General features: G+C 35.3%; 1 protein-coding gene across 1 annotated transcript; it reads left to right on the forward strand.

Moving 5' to 3' along the window:
* The first annotated feature begins 13,632 nt into the window (after positions 1–13,632).
* Positions 13,633–17,392, forward strand: LOC104223567 (luminal-binding protein 5). Its single transcript, XM_009775031.2, has 8 exons — positions 13,633–13,875; positions 14,522–14,789; positions 14,875–15,089; positions 15,195–15,437; positions 15,657–16,136; positions 16,228–16,382; positions 16,492–16,574; positions 16,677–17,392. The coding sequence occupies exons 1-8, from the start codon at positions 13,818–13,820 to the stop codon at positions 17,179–17,181; spliced, it is 2,007 nt and encodes a 668-aa protein (XP_009773333.1). The 5' UTR covers positions 13,633–13,817; the 3' UTR covers positions 17,182–17,392.
* Positions 17,393–17,860: the final 468 nt, after the last annotated feature.

The following is a 17,860-nucleotide window of genomic DNA, read 5'->3' on the forward strand; positions in this document are numbered from 1 at the left end:
CTCGATGATGGACTGATAATTGTTATTGTAAGCAAACTCAGCAAAAGGCAAGAACTGATACCATTATCTCCCAAAGTCAATCACACATGCTCTGAGCATGTCCTCCAATATCTAAACTGTCCACTCTGACTATTTGTCGGTTGTGGATGAAAGGCAGTGCTGAGCTCTACACGGGTCCCGAACTCACTCTATACGGCTCTCCAGAAATGCAAAGTGAACTGAGGAGCTCTATCTGATATGATGGAAATAGGCAGAACATGCAACCGAACTATCTCCCGAATATAAATCAAGGCCAACCTCTCTTAAGTATAAGTAGTCACAACCGAAAATGTTGGTATTTGGAAAATATATTTTTCAATAAATCTATAAACTTGTAATATTTTGGAAACTATGAATGAAGCTACTAGCAGAAATGAAATGGAAGTTGCTAATAAAACTACTTAGTGTTTGATTAATGAAGTACATCTCCTCTTTATTGATGGGTGAGTTTTGGTAAAAGGAAATCTAACAAGCTTTTTCGGACGGGTCCACTCGGTTGAGCACCGGTCTCACTCCCTGAGTTTGGGGCGTGACAAAGTGGGGGAACCAACTCTAATGTTTTCCCGATCAGACGAAGAAGCAAACAATGAAGCAATGTTGGTGAGGCTAGACTTGCTAGACGAACACAGGGACTTGGCATACGTAAGGAAAATGGCCTAAAAGGAAAGAGTGAAAATATATTATAATCGGAGGGCCAACCTCCGCTACTTCAAAATAAGGGACATGGTTGTCACATTTTCTTTTCCCCCGAAAGGGATATATGGGAGTTTTTCCAATTAAAGTGACAATAATCGAAACAAGATTATTTATATTCAAATTCAGAGTCTCCACTTGGGATAATTTATTGTATCCCAACTCACCGGTTTAAAATTCTGAATCGAGGAAGTTGACTCTATTTATGGTCTGCGAACACAGAAATCTGGGTAAGGAATTTTGTTAACCTGAGAGAAGGTGTTAGGCATTCCCAGGTTTCATGGTTTTAGCACTGTCGCTCAGCTATTAATATTGGCCTAATTATCTGATTTAAAACAAGCTTTAAGACTATTGTGCATTTTTAACCTTTTAAGCCGCTTGTAACATTATTTAAGAAATTTATTTGAACAAGTCACGATGTCGCACACTCGTTTGTTTTGTACACATTGCGAACCGTGTCACGGGAACCGTACCCACGATCTACAACATGTTTAATTTATTAATATTATTAGAAGTTATGGCCGGGTCACATAAATGTACCCCCGGATTTGAAAATTATGTATCACAACTACGTCAGGGAAATCGTACCCGTAGCTATGATAATTTTTATTATAACGCGCCTGAAGCAAAGTACGAGGTTCATTATTCTTTTCTTTGATACTAGTTTAAGATCTTTGCCAGAAAACCAAGAATCGAACTCGGGGCACATCGGATTCGTTTGACTGTTATGGATCACTAAATCTATGTTGCTAAATCTCATTGATTCTAAAGGCCATATGTTCGAGCCGGCTGACCTCAAAAACTGGGAGATGCCATTTGTTTTTAACTAACTTGCTGAATAGTTGTAATAAAACTGAAGGCTAGCAAACGTTGGTCCATGTGAATTTACACTGGGTTATACTCCATGGCCCTATGTCCTGAAGTATCCAGACTCATATGCACAACTCTATTTGGGTCGTTTTCAAGTCTGGCCCAATTTACCTCTTAGGAACAACTTAATACAAATTCTAAAAATGCAACATGTAAGGACTTAAATACAATATTGGACATAAGTCAAATTAACAGATTGATCACATGATAGCACAAAGAAAACATTAGTATCCAAATCATGCTTCTAATCTATGAGATCTGAATGGAATAACTGATTATTAGTACATGCTTTCATGCAGATATGAGGTTGGCTATAAAGCTGGATCCTAATCCAACCATGTGAGGGGTCATTGAGCCTAAATTGAGGCCCACAGAGTTTGACCCAATTCCTACTAAGGTGAAATTTCATGTTCCAAACCCACAACATGGAGTACAATGAAGAAGACATGCTGTTACATATTCAGTGCTATGAAAGGTAGTCAAACCAGAATCACACTTTACAAGCATACTTTACACAACAAAATCGAAATTCCATGTCTACTTGGCAAAAATAACAGATTGTGAACCATCGATTACCAACTCTTGATTAAATAAAAATGAATAATACTCAACTATGGAATGATAAACCAACTTGATCTAAACTAATCTAAACAATTACCCTAATGACTAATAAATGAAATTTCCAGCGGTAGTCCTTCAGAATGCTGCCAGATTTTCTATATACATTCAAAATTCTATTTTTTAGCTTAGAATCCCAAAGATCTGACCATGTCAAATATCAGATCCTCCGAGAGCATGGCTTCACATATGAAATTCCCCACTAAACTATTAGTTATCCTGCAGATCCAAACACTTATATAAAAGCTGAGAAAACTAGAAAGTTAAATAACTTAAAAGAAACACATGTAAAAGAAAACTGAAATTCAACATTTTAATATAAACTTCAAGCCATCAGTACATTCTTCAAAACATACTGGCACTCCATTTTTGTCATTCAAAGTTCAGGAAGTACCTGGTTGTAGAGAACAAAACAAAGTAAAGAACTTCAGCAAGGAAATAAGTAGAGATAAGCAGCAAGAAATAGCACTACCCAGCTTCAAACATAGTCCATACTTCGATTTAGCAAAACCAGAAGTTCCCAAAAAATTTACTCTAACTTTTCTTTCTTTTTCAAATCAGAATTTAGATCAGTTGCTAATAGAACAGTAGAGATGAACTTTTAGGGTATTTTAGGATTTGAAAATCTCCCTAATGAGTGAAAAAAGGTTCTATTTATACCCTAAGGGAGTTGTTGTGTGCTCTCCAAGTTAGGGAATAATTCCCTTTGAAAGCAGCCCTCAAAGAGCGTCTTTTTAACAGAAATGGACAACCGACTATCTCTAATTGGTTGCAGTATTTTGTACTGGTCAAATAGGGTCAACTGCCCATGTTCTAGAACCTTCTAAATGGCCTTATCTGAATTTCTATTTACCCACTCCTCAAATGACCTCTTTAAGTTTTTCTTTTGTTCAATTAACCCCCCAGAAGTATCTAATGATTTACAGATCATACCAAACATCAACAGAATCAACAATTGTCCTAAATTAAATCAAAGAGATTGCCAAACTCAGAAATAACCATGCTGATTCATATTAACATAACAATAGAATACTGAAAATCCCAAAGAATGCATACTAAACAAAACCCATTACTATTTAAAAAAAATTGTAAGTGAGTTAATGGAAAAGACCCTATTAAATAACATGCGATTAATTGGAATCAGACTCAAATTTTTAAAAGAAGCTAATGACTAATTAATTAACTACTGAAAAAGCCACAGATTGCTAATTAATCTGAGCATGCCTTAATAAACTAGAACAAACCTAAACAAAATATGACTAGAGAATGAAATAAATGACTAAGAAACAAGTAATCTAGCAAACTAAAGAGGCATGAATTACTGACTCAAGATAGCAAAAATAGTGTTGAAAAACTTTACCGTTTTATGGGTGAAAAATACGTGAGACAGCCTACGATGCTCTACTCCATGCCGATTGACCACTCAAGGGTCTTTTCCTCTAAGGAATCCGGCCTTGCATGAAATTTTGACCGGATTTTTTTGAATAAAAGACTCATGACAGTCCAAATCTCTAAGAAAACAACATAGACGAACTCTTCAAACTTGAATGCTGAGGAAATAGCGGACTCAATGGTTTTGAACAAACTAACTGCTTCTTAGATCCAAAATTTAAGGCTTTCTGGGGTGTTTTGGAAAGAACTAGGTTGAGATATGAGATGACGAGAAAGAGAGGGTTATGGGGTGTGATTTTCGATGGGTTTGGAGGAGGCTGAGTGGTGGCCGCCGGTGAGGTTTGGTGGAGAACGTTAGGGCAGCTATGGTTTCAATTTGGGGATGGATGAGATACTAGAGGAGTTCTTTGGGGGTTGGGGCGGGTTCGTACATATATATGGGAAGCGGGAAGTGAGTTCCCAGCCGTTGGATCATCAAAGATCAACGGTTGGGATTAAATGTCTCAAAACGGCTCCGTTTTGGGTAAGGGGTAGGGCTGGACCGAGTATGGGATTGGGTTGGGTGGATCAGTGGATTGGGTTCAGAAATGGTTTTGGCCCAATTTCGGGTCCAAACCAGATTTTATTCTTTTTTTATTTTTATTTTACATTGGCTTGATTTCTTTTTAATTTTCAATTTTAAAAACTTAATTAAACCTAAATTAAATCCTAAACCAAACCTAGCAATGTAAAATTAACTTAATTATCTATTTGTAATACTAAAATGATTAATTGATTTAACACTACTGAAAGCAAGGTACTAATTTGTAAAACTAAAGCTAAAATGGAATAATTTAAATAATTTTTTTATTTTTATTTTATTGATGCAATTAATTGACAATTAAACTAAAAATGCAACTATCAACCTAAGAATGCAATGCATGAAACTTAAACATATTTTTTGGGTATTTTCTATGCTTTAATATATGCAAAAATGCAACAATAATGCAAACAATTAAGCAAATATTTCTAGAAATTCTATAAATTAAAGTAAACTACAAAAAATCTATTTTGTAATTTTGTGGGAGTATTTTGGTCGAGCAAAAATCACGTGCTCACAATGGTTTTGAGAAAGGTGGCTCAGATCAGAAGTCAACGTCGGGAAGCTGGGTCCAACATGGGAAGGTCCTTACCAGGTTTCAACTGTTATTGGTATTGGAGAATCAAGATGTAGTCAAGTTACCCAGTAATTGGAATGTGACTCACTTCAAAAGGTACTACTGCTGATGGGTCCTATCATTACTGAAAGTATGTGTTATACTCTTTTTCTCTTCGACCAGTTTTTGTCCCAATCAGATTTTTCTGGCAAGGTTTTTAACAAGGCAACAACGGAAAGCATACTACAAAAGGAGCGACATCGATAAAAATGAGACCTTTAAATGACAAGGCATTAAAATCTTCATATCAATAACAAACCGCTATGGAATGGTTAAATAATCTTTGGCTCGACGGCAAACCGCTGATGGAATGCAAAGCTTGTCATCGAACCAAAGACTATTTAACCATTCACAAGTTGTTTCAATGAAGCAAGACATCCACTGTTCCAACTTCCATATTTCACATTCGAACACTGGGAGAATAGTAAAAGATACGACAACAAGAATGCCACGAAAACCAGGGACTGCTAGAGCTGGGAATAATAATGTATCTTCGGGACCGAGGACCGCACGCCCATACCGTAGAATAAGTTGTACAAGTTAATCACATGTATTGGCAATTTTTTTACTTTAGCAAATGAATGCTCATGTAATTTTAAATATAGAAGAAATAAAATAAAGTTCTTTTAATTTTTATCCTATTTCTTATCTAAATAATGAGTTGATTTTATCATGAGAGTTAATCAAAACTTATATTGCTTGTGCCAGAATGAACATGAGACATCTTTTCAAGAGCACTGTAAACATAAAAGGTCCCTTTCTTATGAAACCCTCATAGTAAAAGGTTGATTTCGGAAGGATTTATGCCCGAAATTAAAAGCTAACGGATGAAGACATACCCAAAGCTTTAATCAATTTAACGCAAACAGAATATTTTTTGCACAACACTTAAGCAAAAATTCTTTATTTTTTAAAGTGCCAAACTTAGTGAAAAGTTTGGCATAGGTACAAGATTAAAAAAAAGAGGAGAAGAAGCTAAGCGACATTGCCGCCTGAGCCCGAAGGAAAAGAGGGATCTACATCTCCCTAGTGGAAGATGACGGATCAGATTTCGGTTGTAGCAGGCCGAGCAGGAAGATTTTCTCGAGCAGTTAGCTCTAATTCTTAGGCCTTGACGGTGCAATCATCAATATTGATGATGCCCACTTTGGCCTCTTCCAAGGTTTTCCTCCACATATGATATATAGCATAAGTCTTCTCAAATACGAGGGTATCCTCTTGGTAATGAAGTTTTGCTTTAAGTCTATCAACCTCAGCCTGAAGGTCGTCCCTTTCAGATCTCATGGCACCGAGGCGAGAAGTTTAATAGTTGTAGATAAATGGATCTGATTTTGCTCCATGATTCTCTTAAACCTCTCCTCCATCTTGGCCATCTTCTCTTCGGCAACATTGTCTTCCTCGATTTTGGAGGTCAGATCTGACTTCAGGTTATTTATTTGATCCTTCGAGGTCGACTCACCTCGACAATAGTAAGCATAAGGTCATGTAACTTGGCCCACTTAGCCTTGTCCTCTTAAAGCTTTTCGTTTAATCGAGAAATTTGTTGACTGTGAGTCATTTTATCTGCTCACTCTACTGCAATCGAGACTCGAGCTCGTCCATATCAGTATTTTTTGCCTCTAGAACCGAGAGGCGTGCAACAAGTTGGTTCCTTTCGGCCAACAGTTGATCCTGCTCGGAAGGGAGTCCTTGCTTATTAAGTATAAATTTCTACAGGCCTTCGGAAGAGAGAAAGTTGGCTTGTAAAAACAAATATCAAGGTTAGAATTCCCATTGCATCATATAAATGAAAAAGAAGTAATAAGAAAACAAGTATGGTACCACTGCCGCCACGTTGTACATAGCATTATTTAACAAGCATTCCCCCCGAAAGGGAGCGCATATTCTTCCAATATATTTTTGAAGCCATTTGCTTCAGATAATTACAAGCTCCACCCACTTAGACAGTAGATGACATTCCTTCAAAATTTAAAGAGTAGCACTTCTCTTCCCCTGAGGATATGGGGAAGGGTGTGAATAATTATGTCCCAAATTTTCATGGTCGGGAGACTTGGGGGGAGAAGCACGCCTTTCTCGAACATCTGTCGCCGGTAGATGAGATGCAGTTGTTGTTGGTAGCGAAGGTGCAACTGCTGTTGATGGGCGTAAAGTTGTTGGTGTGGAAAGAAGATAAACATCTGCAGTGGGGGCAGTGATGGTTGTTTCTTGCTCGATGGTCGAAGGTAGAAGAAGCCCAGGGTCCGAACCCCTTGGACTAGAAGCAACAATGAGGGTCGGAAAGCGAGAATCAGCATTATCCACCAAGTCCATCTCGCCGCAAAACTCTTGGGTTTCTCCTGCATAAGGGTTTTAAAGCTACCTCGGCTGAGCATCCAGTTGAGCTGATGAAGATCTTTTCCTCCTTTGAAGGGAAGCCTCTCCATCACTAGATTCCCCTTCATCATTGAGGACCACTGTGTCTATGGCCAACTCGATCGTTGTTTCCTTTATCTTCATCCATTGGGCCCCAACTAAGGAAGAGCGTCATTTTTTTGATTGCTTGTTCTCAGGTTGGGGACTCCGAGAAGAGGCACCCTCGCCGGAAGCAAGTCCACGAGCACTACTTCAACAAGGGCACTTTGTCACACCTTCATGACCTCTTCGGGGTCAGCTAAGGCGTCAACCTCGTGGCAGGTGATAGAGTTTTGCAAAAGTCTTGAATTGGACAAAAGCGAAGTTTGCAATTTTTATGAAGTTACTTGTGTTCGTATAAAGATAAAAGAAAGAAGAACATGGATTACCATATTTTTTGGCCTTCCACCTGTATTTGAGGGACATCTAATTCCATTAGCGGGATTCTAGTGTTGTGATTTCCAGAATTTTCTGGACCCACTAGTCCAAACCTTGAACTTGTGGTGGCTCTAATCGGTTAGCTAGAACAAAAGAAATAAAAAGATCAGCAACAACAGAAAACAACCTTTTTACGAAAGAAGAAAATGAGTAAATTGTAAACTTATGAAAGCGATTCCATGGTTCAATAAAAGGCGGAGCAGTGGCCAGGATAATATCCTTAATAGAGATGATGAAAAATCGCTCCATCCACCCACGGTCATTGTCATCATCATGCTGGTGAGAAGAGAGTGATGGACACGTTTACTAAAGTTTATTACTACCCCATGGGAAACTTTAGAGGAGTAGAAATTCATCATATGTGTAAGGGTTAGGGTTTTCTTGGTCTCTGTGCACAACTGGCAAATGCAAGCCACTATTCGCCATATAGATGGGCCCACCTGTGCAAAGCAGACCCAGTACAGGTGGCGAAACTCCAAAATTATAGGGTTTAGCCCTTCATTCCACCCAGGGAGAATGGACCAAAGGTAAAGGGATACGTATAGACATACGTAAAATCCTCCCGAGGGTAACCCGATCTATCATATCCGGAGCGAGGATATCAAGCTTATGACAGTTGCGGTCCTCCTTCATACTAGGAATACTAGAAGGGAGAATGAAGGAGGGATACGTGCTAACAACCGAAGTTCGTGAATACACGGAAGGGGCCTTCTCTTAGAAGTTGTTAGCAGTACTAAGGTGTTTTGGTATGATGGTGTTTACAGTAGGAGGTTCAGAATCGGCTTCAACGTCCTAGTTTTACTTTGGGCCTCCATCGAAGAGAATGCTAGAGTTTCTAAAGAATGCAGTAAAAGATGTCATGGTAGTAAAGAGGCAGTAAAGTTTTTTTGCTAAGAGAGTTAGAGAAGATAAAAATTCTCTTAGCATATGAAGAATGAGTACATAGAAAAAGAAAGAGTTATGAATATTTTGTAAGTAAATAAAAATCATAAGTAAAAGTGAAAATATAGACGACAAAAATCGTGGTCCTGATTACCTCGAAAATCGGCAAAAATATTTGTTGAATCGTGGGGCAACACGTATTCGGGGTAAAAATATGAGAAGATGTGCGTCTTTTCAAACGTCAGGAATTGTTCAGGGACTTTTTCGACAAGAAATGGATCTTTACCAACTTCCCGATGACACAAAGATATGACACTGGAAAGTAGGGAGACTATCTTTATGAGGTTAAATTGTTTATAATAATTGGTTGAATGATAGCGTGACACGTGGAATCGAAGATAGGTAAAATACGAGTCAAGTAACGATCAGTACCGGGAACAACAACTGCAATTGATATCGGGTAAATCTCGAAGGGAACATGGTCAACAGGAGCAGATCGAGTATTTGCCATTGGATAGCATTCAACGAAGAATATTCTCTAAATTAAATGGGCAACCGTTGCAATGAATATTTGCATCATAGCATGCCATTACATATTCATCAATGACTCTTTTATTGTCATTTAAGTGGGGTTTGATCCTAGGAGGTGTTGCTATAAATAGTAGGCTCTACAAATACTGTAGGACATGAAAATTCTTGGCAAAACATATGCTATATTTTACTTTCGCTCTCAATTAAATAACTTTATTTGCTCTTTTACGTTGCTTTCATTTTTGACCTCGGGGACTTTGCGCTCGGAGCCAGATTTGTCATCTTCTTCAATTTAAATTGCTAAGTCTTATTTTTAATCTTATTTCTTTATCATTTTAAGATCAAATCAGTTCGCTTGTCTATAAACCACGTAACAAATTTAACTGTATCGTTTGTGGGTAAACAAGACCTACATGGAACACGTTAATAAAGCAATATACTTGGTAATTTGTATTTATCTATTGACACATGAGAGATGAAGTATTAATTAGAAAAACTTATTTATCTATATTATATTAAAAGGAAGGTAGTGAAGCATGTGGTTAAGCCAAGTGACAAGCTAAAATGAAGCCACTTGATAATTTTAGGACAACAATAATAATTAAAAATTATAAATGAAAACATAATTAATAGAAGTAGTTGAATTAAATAAATCTTGTACATAATCTAAATAGATCTTATAGAAATCTAATCTAAATATCTATATTTATATATATATGTATATCAATATTTATATATTGATCCGCTCATAGATTTTCTTCTATATTAACTAGAAATATGAAGGTAAAAAATTAAAATAATATAGAAAACATAAACTGAGATAACACATGACTACTATACGTTGGAGTAAGTTACAATACAAAAGAAAAACGTAAAATTTACTTAAGATATTAAAAATTTAATGACTTTAAAAATAAAAAAATTCAAGCAGCGATAAGATCTTACATAAAATATACAATTTATTTATACGATAAGAGAAAAAATAAATAATCAGTAAAAGTTATTTTAATAACAAGAATAATAAAGTCATATTAGTATTGATATATCGAGCAAACGAATATTTTATACGTAATAAATATTTTTTATATAATAAAAATTTTAAACTTAATAAGAAAAAATCTTAACATGGTAAAAATAGATATTAAATCCAGACAAGCTAATGAAAAGCCACATGATAATGTAATAAAATTAAGTATTGAACAATATAATAGCAAAATCAAGGAACAAATATAAAAAAAATCAAAAAACTCATCATACAAAAAAGAAGGTTAAACTTATTTAAATTTGAGATGTGAATTTTTTTAAAGTATGATAAGAAATGACATGCATGTGGATAAGGCCACATGACTAAAGTCTAATAGAGAAAAGAAAAAAATTAATATATTAAATAATAAAAATAAATTAGAAATAATATGACAATATTTATACTAAGAATTACTTTAGAAAATAAAATAAAGCAAGTATCCAATACTTAAAAATATTATTCATAAATTTACATAATTTAAAATTTTTAAGCAATAGTTTAAAATAAAATAAATATTAATTTAATATAAAATAGTTACATATCTATCTATATTATATTAAAAAATAGTAGTGGACAAGAATTTTAATAAAGTGTAAATTTAATAAAAATATTACATGAAAACTTGATAATATTATATATTAGATAACATTATAGCAAAAGTAAGAAAAACAAAGGAAAAGACTATTTGAACTTGAGATTAGAAAGTTCTTAGAGTTATGATGAGAATGCTCAAAATATGGAGATGATCACAAAATTTTTAGTTTTGATAGAAAAATAAAAATAAAAATTTGATATGATACCAAGTTAAAATTTTAATACACTAAATAAATATCTCATGTAGGTAATTTTACTAATGAAAATTAAAAGCTAAATTTTTATCTTGAAACTAAAAGAGAGAGAAGATTTAATTGCACGTAATACAAAAAATAACAACAACAACAACAACAACGATCCAGTAAAATTCCACAAGTGGGGTCTGGGGAGGGTAATATGTACGCAGACCTTACCTCTACCCCGAAGGGTAGAGAGGCTGTTTCCAGGAGACCCTCGGCGTAATACAAAAAATAATTATAAAAAAATTTAATAGATTTGAAGCAATAAAAGAACTTATGTATTACTTTTTAGACTAATTAAAAATTATATTTTTAAATAAAAACGTGATATTATTTGAGTATCGACCAAAAAAATTTGTGTAAAAAGCTAATTAAATTTTTTTAATAGGGAAGAGATATATAAAGAGTAAAATATTGATGGTGCGATGACACTTATATTTTAAATTTATTTAAAATATATGAATTGAATTATTAAATAATACTCGAAAATATTATTGATAAATTTGAATGATGAAAGAGTTCCGAGTAAGAGAATAATAGTGTAAGAATACATTAAATTTTAAGCATAAAAAAATTATATTTATTGATGATTATTAATAGGGTCATAAGAAAGACATTACGTCAATTTATAAGCTAATAAAAGATCACATTACAATATTAAGTAACAAATAATGCAATAGTTATAGGCAAAGAACAAAAAGAGAAAACATTTATGTCTAAAAATATAGAAGGATAAGACTTATTTGAACTTGAGATGAAAAACAAAGCGGTAGTAAGAATTTGGCTAAAATAATATGATTTATTGTGCTCAAACAAGACAGATCACAATGTTATATGTTTAGTATTCTTTAATATTGTCCGTAAAATAAAATACAAAGTGCCAAAATCAAGGAGTTGGATTATTACGATCTAGAAAAAGATAACATGTTATCCACTATGAGATATAAAAAATAATTTCATATCCTGCGTGATACTTTTCAGGGGGAGATCACTACCCTTTCTGGATAATTATCAATAATTTCTATATAGAAGGTTTAATTTAATGTTATTTGCACATAGTTCAAATAATTCAAATCATAATTTGACGTTGTTTATGTGTACTAAAACCAGTACTAATTAAGAAGCTTCAGAAATTGTTGTGTCAAAATTATACAAGAGACTAAAGGATGATGTAGCGAAACAAACAAATTAACCAGTGAAATTATTCAATACATATGCTATTCGACGGAATAATCTGTACTGATAAAAAAATAAAAAATCAAGATGAGTATAATCTAGTACATTATAAAAAAAAAGATCAAATAAATTAGTAACAAATTTCCTACATTTGTCCCATGTGTGATTGATAAATTTATCAACATACTACCTTCAACAGGTCATTGATTCCATGGCACTTGAGTCATATAACCATGTGTTAGAATTTATCGTTGTAAAGCATCTTTGGTTAGTATACTTATTATTATCAGACTTTGAAAAAGTGTCTTGTATCCATTTAACGTGATCAGTTTACCATCTCCAATATCATTGTTATCCAAAGAGTTCAAAGCCCAAATTTAAAAGGTAAATCACGTGTCAAGCTGTTCAAAGACTTGTTATTGTAAAAGACTTACCTCTCTTATCAAATAAGCTTATAAATTTAGCATACGAGAGCTCTTCCTTGCACAAGTAACATTAATTATTAATAATTTAATATAATATGTTTATTCTTCCAATATGAGAAATAAAAACATTAGTTCATATAGCATGAGATCGAGTATTTGCGTACATATTCACGAACCAAAATTTAATAGATACTGCAATCCCATCACTAAATTCCAACCGACTTAGCTCAATTTTTCCTTAATATTACTATTTTAATTTTAATTTCATATTACTTGCTCCAACCAACATCATCATTTGCATTTCAGCAATGAGAGATGGCTACACATCATACTAGCTCTAGTGTCACATTAGATTGATCGTGTAATACTGTAATTGCAGTTCTTCATTATTCCTATAAAGCGACCAATTGCTTTAATTTGTCGGGTATTCCAAGCTCTGCGCTTTTTAACTAGAACAAATAAAACCATCTTTTGGATATCTGAAGGTCAAAGTTTGAAATTAAAAACAAAAGAACTAGATTTGGTTATTAATAAGTCTTATCATTTAATTATGATTAATCAATATAAATAATTATATTTTTATTTTATTACTTAATTACAATAAATTAATATATACATTGAGTGAATTACATATTTTTCATGAGAGTTGAGTAAACGCCTAGGACGGGTTCAAGAGCTAGATTATTTTCAATATATATATAACAGAAACTTATTAGATCTAACACATAAATGAAAAATTTAAAAATAAAAGTTTCATGAACCTTCTAGTAATCTCTGAACACGTGGAAGTTTTTACGTGTGAAGCCCTTAATCGTCTGCCAAATACACCTCTCATATAATCAATCATCACCTGTTCGATATACCAAGCGAACGGTTCAGATCTATCCAACTCTAAAACTAATCTGATTGGCTCTCACATTATGCTTCTCAATTATGATTGGACCACGTCATCAAATATGACATGCATGAACAAAATCAGCTCCAAGTACGTGCATGATGAAATGGCAGCAACTCATTGGCTACTATGCCCACTTTTCTTATATCTGATTGGTCCACGTCATCATCCGTGACACGTTCATAAATTCAAAAGGAAGAGCAACCTTCCTTTGAAGTTCTAATTCCGTAAAAGAAGGTTGCAGAGACAGAGACTCGCAACTATATATAGCCGGGCCTTCAATTGCTGAACCTGAAAATCCAAAACTGTCTGTTTCTTTGATCAGAGAGAGGAGAAGAGAAAAGATTCAACGACGAAGATATTGTTCAGAGGCAGTGTTTTGTAGAAAGAGGAGTCCTTGTGGACCTACGAGCTATGGCTGGTGCGTGGAAGAGACGCGCATCCTTGATCGTTTTCGCAATCGTCCTGTTCGGTAAGCATCTCTTTTCCTTTTTTATTCTTATTTTCATAGAATGTTCAGTTTAAATTTGAGCTTGCTACGAAAAAAATTGCTGTGTTTAACATGTTTTTGAGCGATTAAATGAGGAGAATTGAACCGATTGACACAACATTATACTGATTTACTTCTCTAACTTCGGTTCTCAGATCTGCTACCTGTTTAGTTATTTATTTATATTTGTTCCCATAAAGCCATCCAGATTTAAGAGATTTTCAATTTTCAGTTCTGGTTCTCTTCCACTTTTTGGGCAATTGTAACTTGTTTAGCGCTTGTAGTATTGCCATAGGGTTAATCATTTAAATTGTTATTGTGTAAATAGCAGGGATATACTTGAACAATTATGTAATGATAAATTATATAGTAATACTAACAATGCTACGTTAGATATACAAAGAATAGAGAACGTAGCAACTAGGTGAACAATAAAATATATTGAAGTAGTTAAACAATTTTTAATTGTACATCGATTTTTGGTCCCAGCAATGTCCATGAAGTTGTTTGATCTCTGCCAATTCTTTTCCTTTTCCGAATGTTTTGCCAATTCAAAAAGTAATAATTGTACACCTACACAGTCATTTACAATGCACTAATCTGGTTGTTTTGGGTTTGTCATCAACAGGGAGCTTGTTCGCATTTTCTATAGCTAAAGAAGAAGCTACCAAGTTAGGAACAGTTATTGGTATAGATCTTGGAACAACTTACTCATGTGTTGGTGTCTACAAGAACGGACATGTTGAAATCATAGCAAACGACCAAGGTAACCGTATCACCCCTTCATGGGTAGCCTTCACTGATGGGGAGAGGCTGATTGGTGAAGCAGCTAAAAATCAGGCTGCTGTTAATCCTGAGAGGACCATATTTGACGTCAAAAGACTTATCGGGAGAAAGTAAGACATTGTGTTCTTAGTATTTTATTTCCTGTGGAAGTCTGCTTGAGATAGTTTTGATAATGACTCTTGACTCGGTTGATAGGTTTGATGACAAAGAAGTACAAAGGGACAAGAAACTTGTTCCATATGAGATTGTTAACAAGGATGGGAAACCATATATCCAAGTTAAGATCAAAGATGGGGAGACTAAGGTCTTCAGTCCTGAGGAGATCAGTGCTATGATTCTGACCAAGATGAAAGAAACAGCAGAAGCTTACCTTGGAAAGAAAATCAAGGATGCAGTTGTCACAGTTCCAGGTATCATCAAAAGTTTCCTATTTCAGATAGTTTGTATCTTCTTCCAAATTTTGGTGTCATACAATTGCTGAGCTTATTATGTCTATCTTTTTTTTGTATCTGCAGCATACTTCAATGATGCCCAGAGGCAGGCCACTAAGGATGCCGGTGTTATTGCTGGTTTGAACGTGGCAAGAATCATTAACGAACCAACTGCAGCTGCCATTGCCTATGGATTAGATAAGAAAGGTGGTGAAAAGAACATCCTGGTCTTTGACCTTGGTGGTGGTACATTTGATGTTAGTATCCTCACTATTGACAACGGTGTTTTTGAGGTTCTTGCCACAAATGGAGACACTCATCTAGGAGGTAATAACCTATTGATTAATTCCTTTATACATTCCCCCTTCCCTCTACATTCTATATCTCTTGGGAAATAATGCTAGATTCTTTTCTTTTACTAACAAATTAGTTTGAAAACGATAGTGCCAGCCGAGGAATTTTAAAGTTTTAAAAAGAGTTAAATAACTTTCATTTTCCGATCAGTCTCATTCACAAGTTACATTATATATCTATTGTTTCTTGCAGGAGAGGATTTTGACCAGAGAATTATGGAGTACTTCATTAAATTGATAAAGAAGAAGCATGGAAAGGACATCAGCAAGGATAACAGGGCTTTGGGAAAGCTCAGGAGAGAAGCCGAGCGTGCCAAGAGAGCACTGAGCAGTCAGCATCAAGTCAGGGTTGAGATTGAATCTCTCTTCGATGGTGTAGATTTCTCTGAACCACTTACTCGGGCTCGTTTTGAGGAGCTGAACAACGATTTATTCAGGAAGACAATGGGTCCTGTTAAGAAGGCTATGGAGGATGCTGGACTAGAAAAGAACCAGATTGACGAAATTGTTTTGGTTGGTGGAAGTACCAGGATTCCTAAAGTTCAACAGCTTTTGAAAGATTATTTTGATGGCAAGGAGCCCAACAAGGGTGTCAACCCCGACGAAGCAGTTGCTTATGGTGCAGCTGTACAAGGAGGAATCTTGAGTGGAGAGGGAGGTGATGAAACCAAAGGTACTGCTTCGTCCTGACTTATTTCAGCCATTTGATACGGGAGAGTTTTCTTTGGCAAAAAACTAACATTTTCTTTTGAATTTTTAACCAGATATTCTTCTACTGGATGTTGCTCCACTGACTCTTGGTATTGAAACGGTTGGAGGAGTGATGACAAAGTTGATCCCAAGAAACACCGTTATTCCTACTAAGAAATCTCAAGTCTTCACCACTTACCAGGATCAGCAGACAACAGTCACAATTTCGGTAATACTTCAGACTATTTTCCTAATTAGCTGAACGTGTTGGGCTAAACCCAAGAAAAAAATTAAGTAATTATTTATGGCTTTTCTGACTTGACAATTTTCACCTCCAGGTCTTTGAAGGTGAACGCAGTCTCACAAAGGACTGCCGGCTACTTGGGAAATTCGACTTAACTGGAATAGCTCCAGCTCCAAGGTACTTAATCCAACTGCTTTTGATAAGAATATTTCATGAGTTGCTTTTGCCTGCATCGACTATAATTCCTTTTTTTTTTTTTTTTTTTTTTTGCATCTACAGAGGAACTCCTCAAATTGAAGTTACATTTGAGGTTGATGCCAACGGTATCCTGAATGTGAAAGCTGAAGATAAAGCCTCTGGAAAGTCAGAGAAGATCACCATTACCAATGACAAGGGTCGCTTGAGTCAAGAAGAAATTGAACGTATGGTCAAGGAGGCCGAGGAGTTTGCTGAGGAGGACAAGAAGGTGAAAGAAAGAATTGACGCCCGAAACAGCCTGGAGACTTACGTATACAACATGAGGAACCAAATCAATGACAAGGACAAACTTGCAGACAAGTTAGAGTCTGATGAGAAGGAGAAGATTGAAACCGCCACAAAAGAAGCACTTGAATGGTTGGACGACAACCAGAGTGCTGAGAAGGAAGATTATGACGAAAAACTGAAAGAAGTGGAGGCTGTGTGCAACCCAATTATCACGGCTGTGTATCAGAGATCTGGTGGAGCCCCAGGAGGTGCCAGCGAGGAATCCAACGAGGATGATGATTCACATGACGAGCTGTAATAGATTTGTAGGTTATAGTTTTCTGTTGCCAAATAGACATACAATTTTGATGATTTCTTTGTGTAATTTCACCAAATAGAGGGTGGAACGTAGAACAACTCGGAAGAAACCGTGGGACGTAATGTCGCTCTGGTATCTTGCCTCTTGTTCATTTTTTCGTACACCTGTATAGAGACGTAAATCAATTCAGAATTCAAATTTCTTGTATTCATTCTGGTCTTGTGTGAGTTGATTTTTTAACTTCTGCAGCCAAGCAGAGTTTGATTTTAAATCTCCCACTGTTGAGCGTTTGAGAAGGCTACCTGCCTAGCGTTTGTTCTTTTTTCAAAAGTGATTTCTAGGGAAAGTGGTAAAAGGATAACATATCGGGTATTGACAAGCAAAAGAGTTAGGGGAAGTGATAAAAGGATAACATAGCATATCGGGTATGACAAGCATAGGAGTTATATATATATATATATATACTTCCTAATTAAGATAAAGGCAATGCTTACTCAGAGTTGAACCAGTACGTTACTTCTATCTAGGACCAGCGTTCCAAGTGAGTACACTTTAACTACTTAAGAAAACGTCAGATGATGCTTCAAGTTAAGTCAGAACAATGGCTATTGACTCAAATGTGCTCATTTTCCTAGCCGCATTAGGTATTCAATCATCTGCACATGCTGCATTGACAAAG

Source organism: Nicotiana sylvestris, chromosome 3, assembly GCF_000393655.2.
Source record: "Nicotiana sylvestris chromosome 3, ASM39365v2, whole genome shotgun sequence".
In the NCBI taxonomy this organism is placed as follows: domain Eukaryota; kingdom Viridiplantae; phylum Streptophyta; class Magnoliopsida; order Solanales; family Solanaceae; genus Nicotiana; species Nicotiana sylvestris.

Bases quoted from the DNA above. Each gene is read 5' to 3' on its own strand.
- LOC104223567 (XM_009775031.2), top strand. From the start codon at position 13,818: ATGGCTGGTGCGTGGAAGAGACGCGCATCCTTGATCGTTTTCGCAATC. The intron at 14,790-14,874 runs GTAAGACATTGT...CTCGGTTGATAG, and splicing joins AAAAGACTTATCGGGAGAAA to GTTTGATGACAAAGAAGTAC. The intron at 16,575-16,676 runs GTACTTAATCCA...TTGCATCTACAG, and splicing joins GGAATAGCTCCAGCTCCAAG to AGGAACTCCTCAAATTGAAG.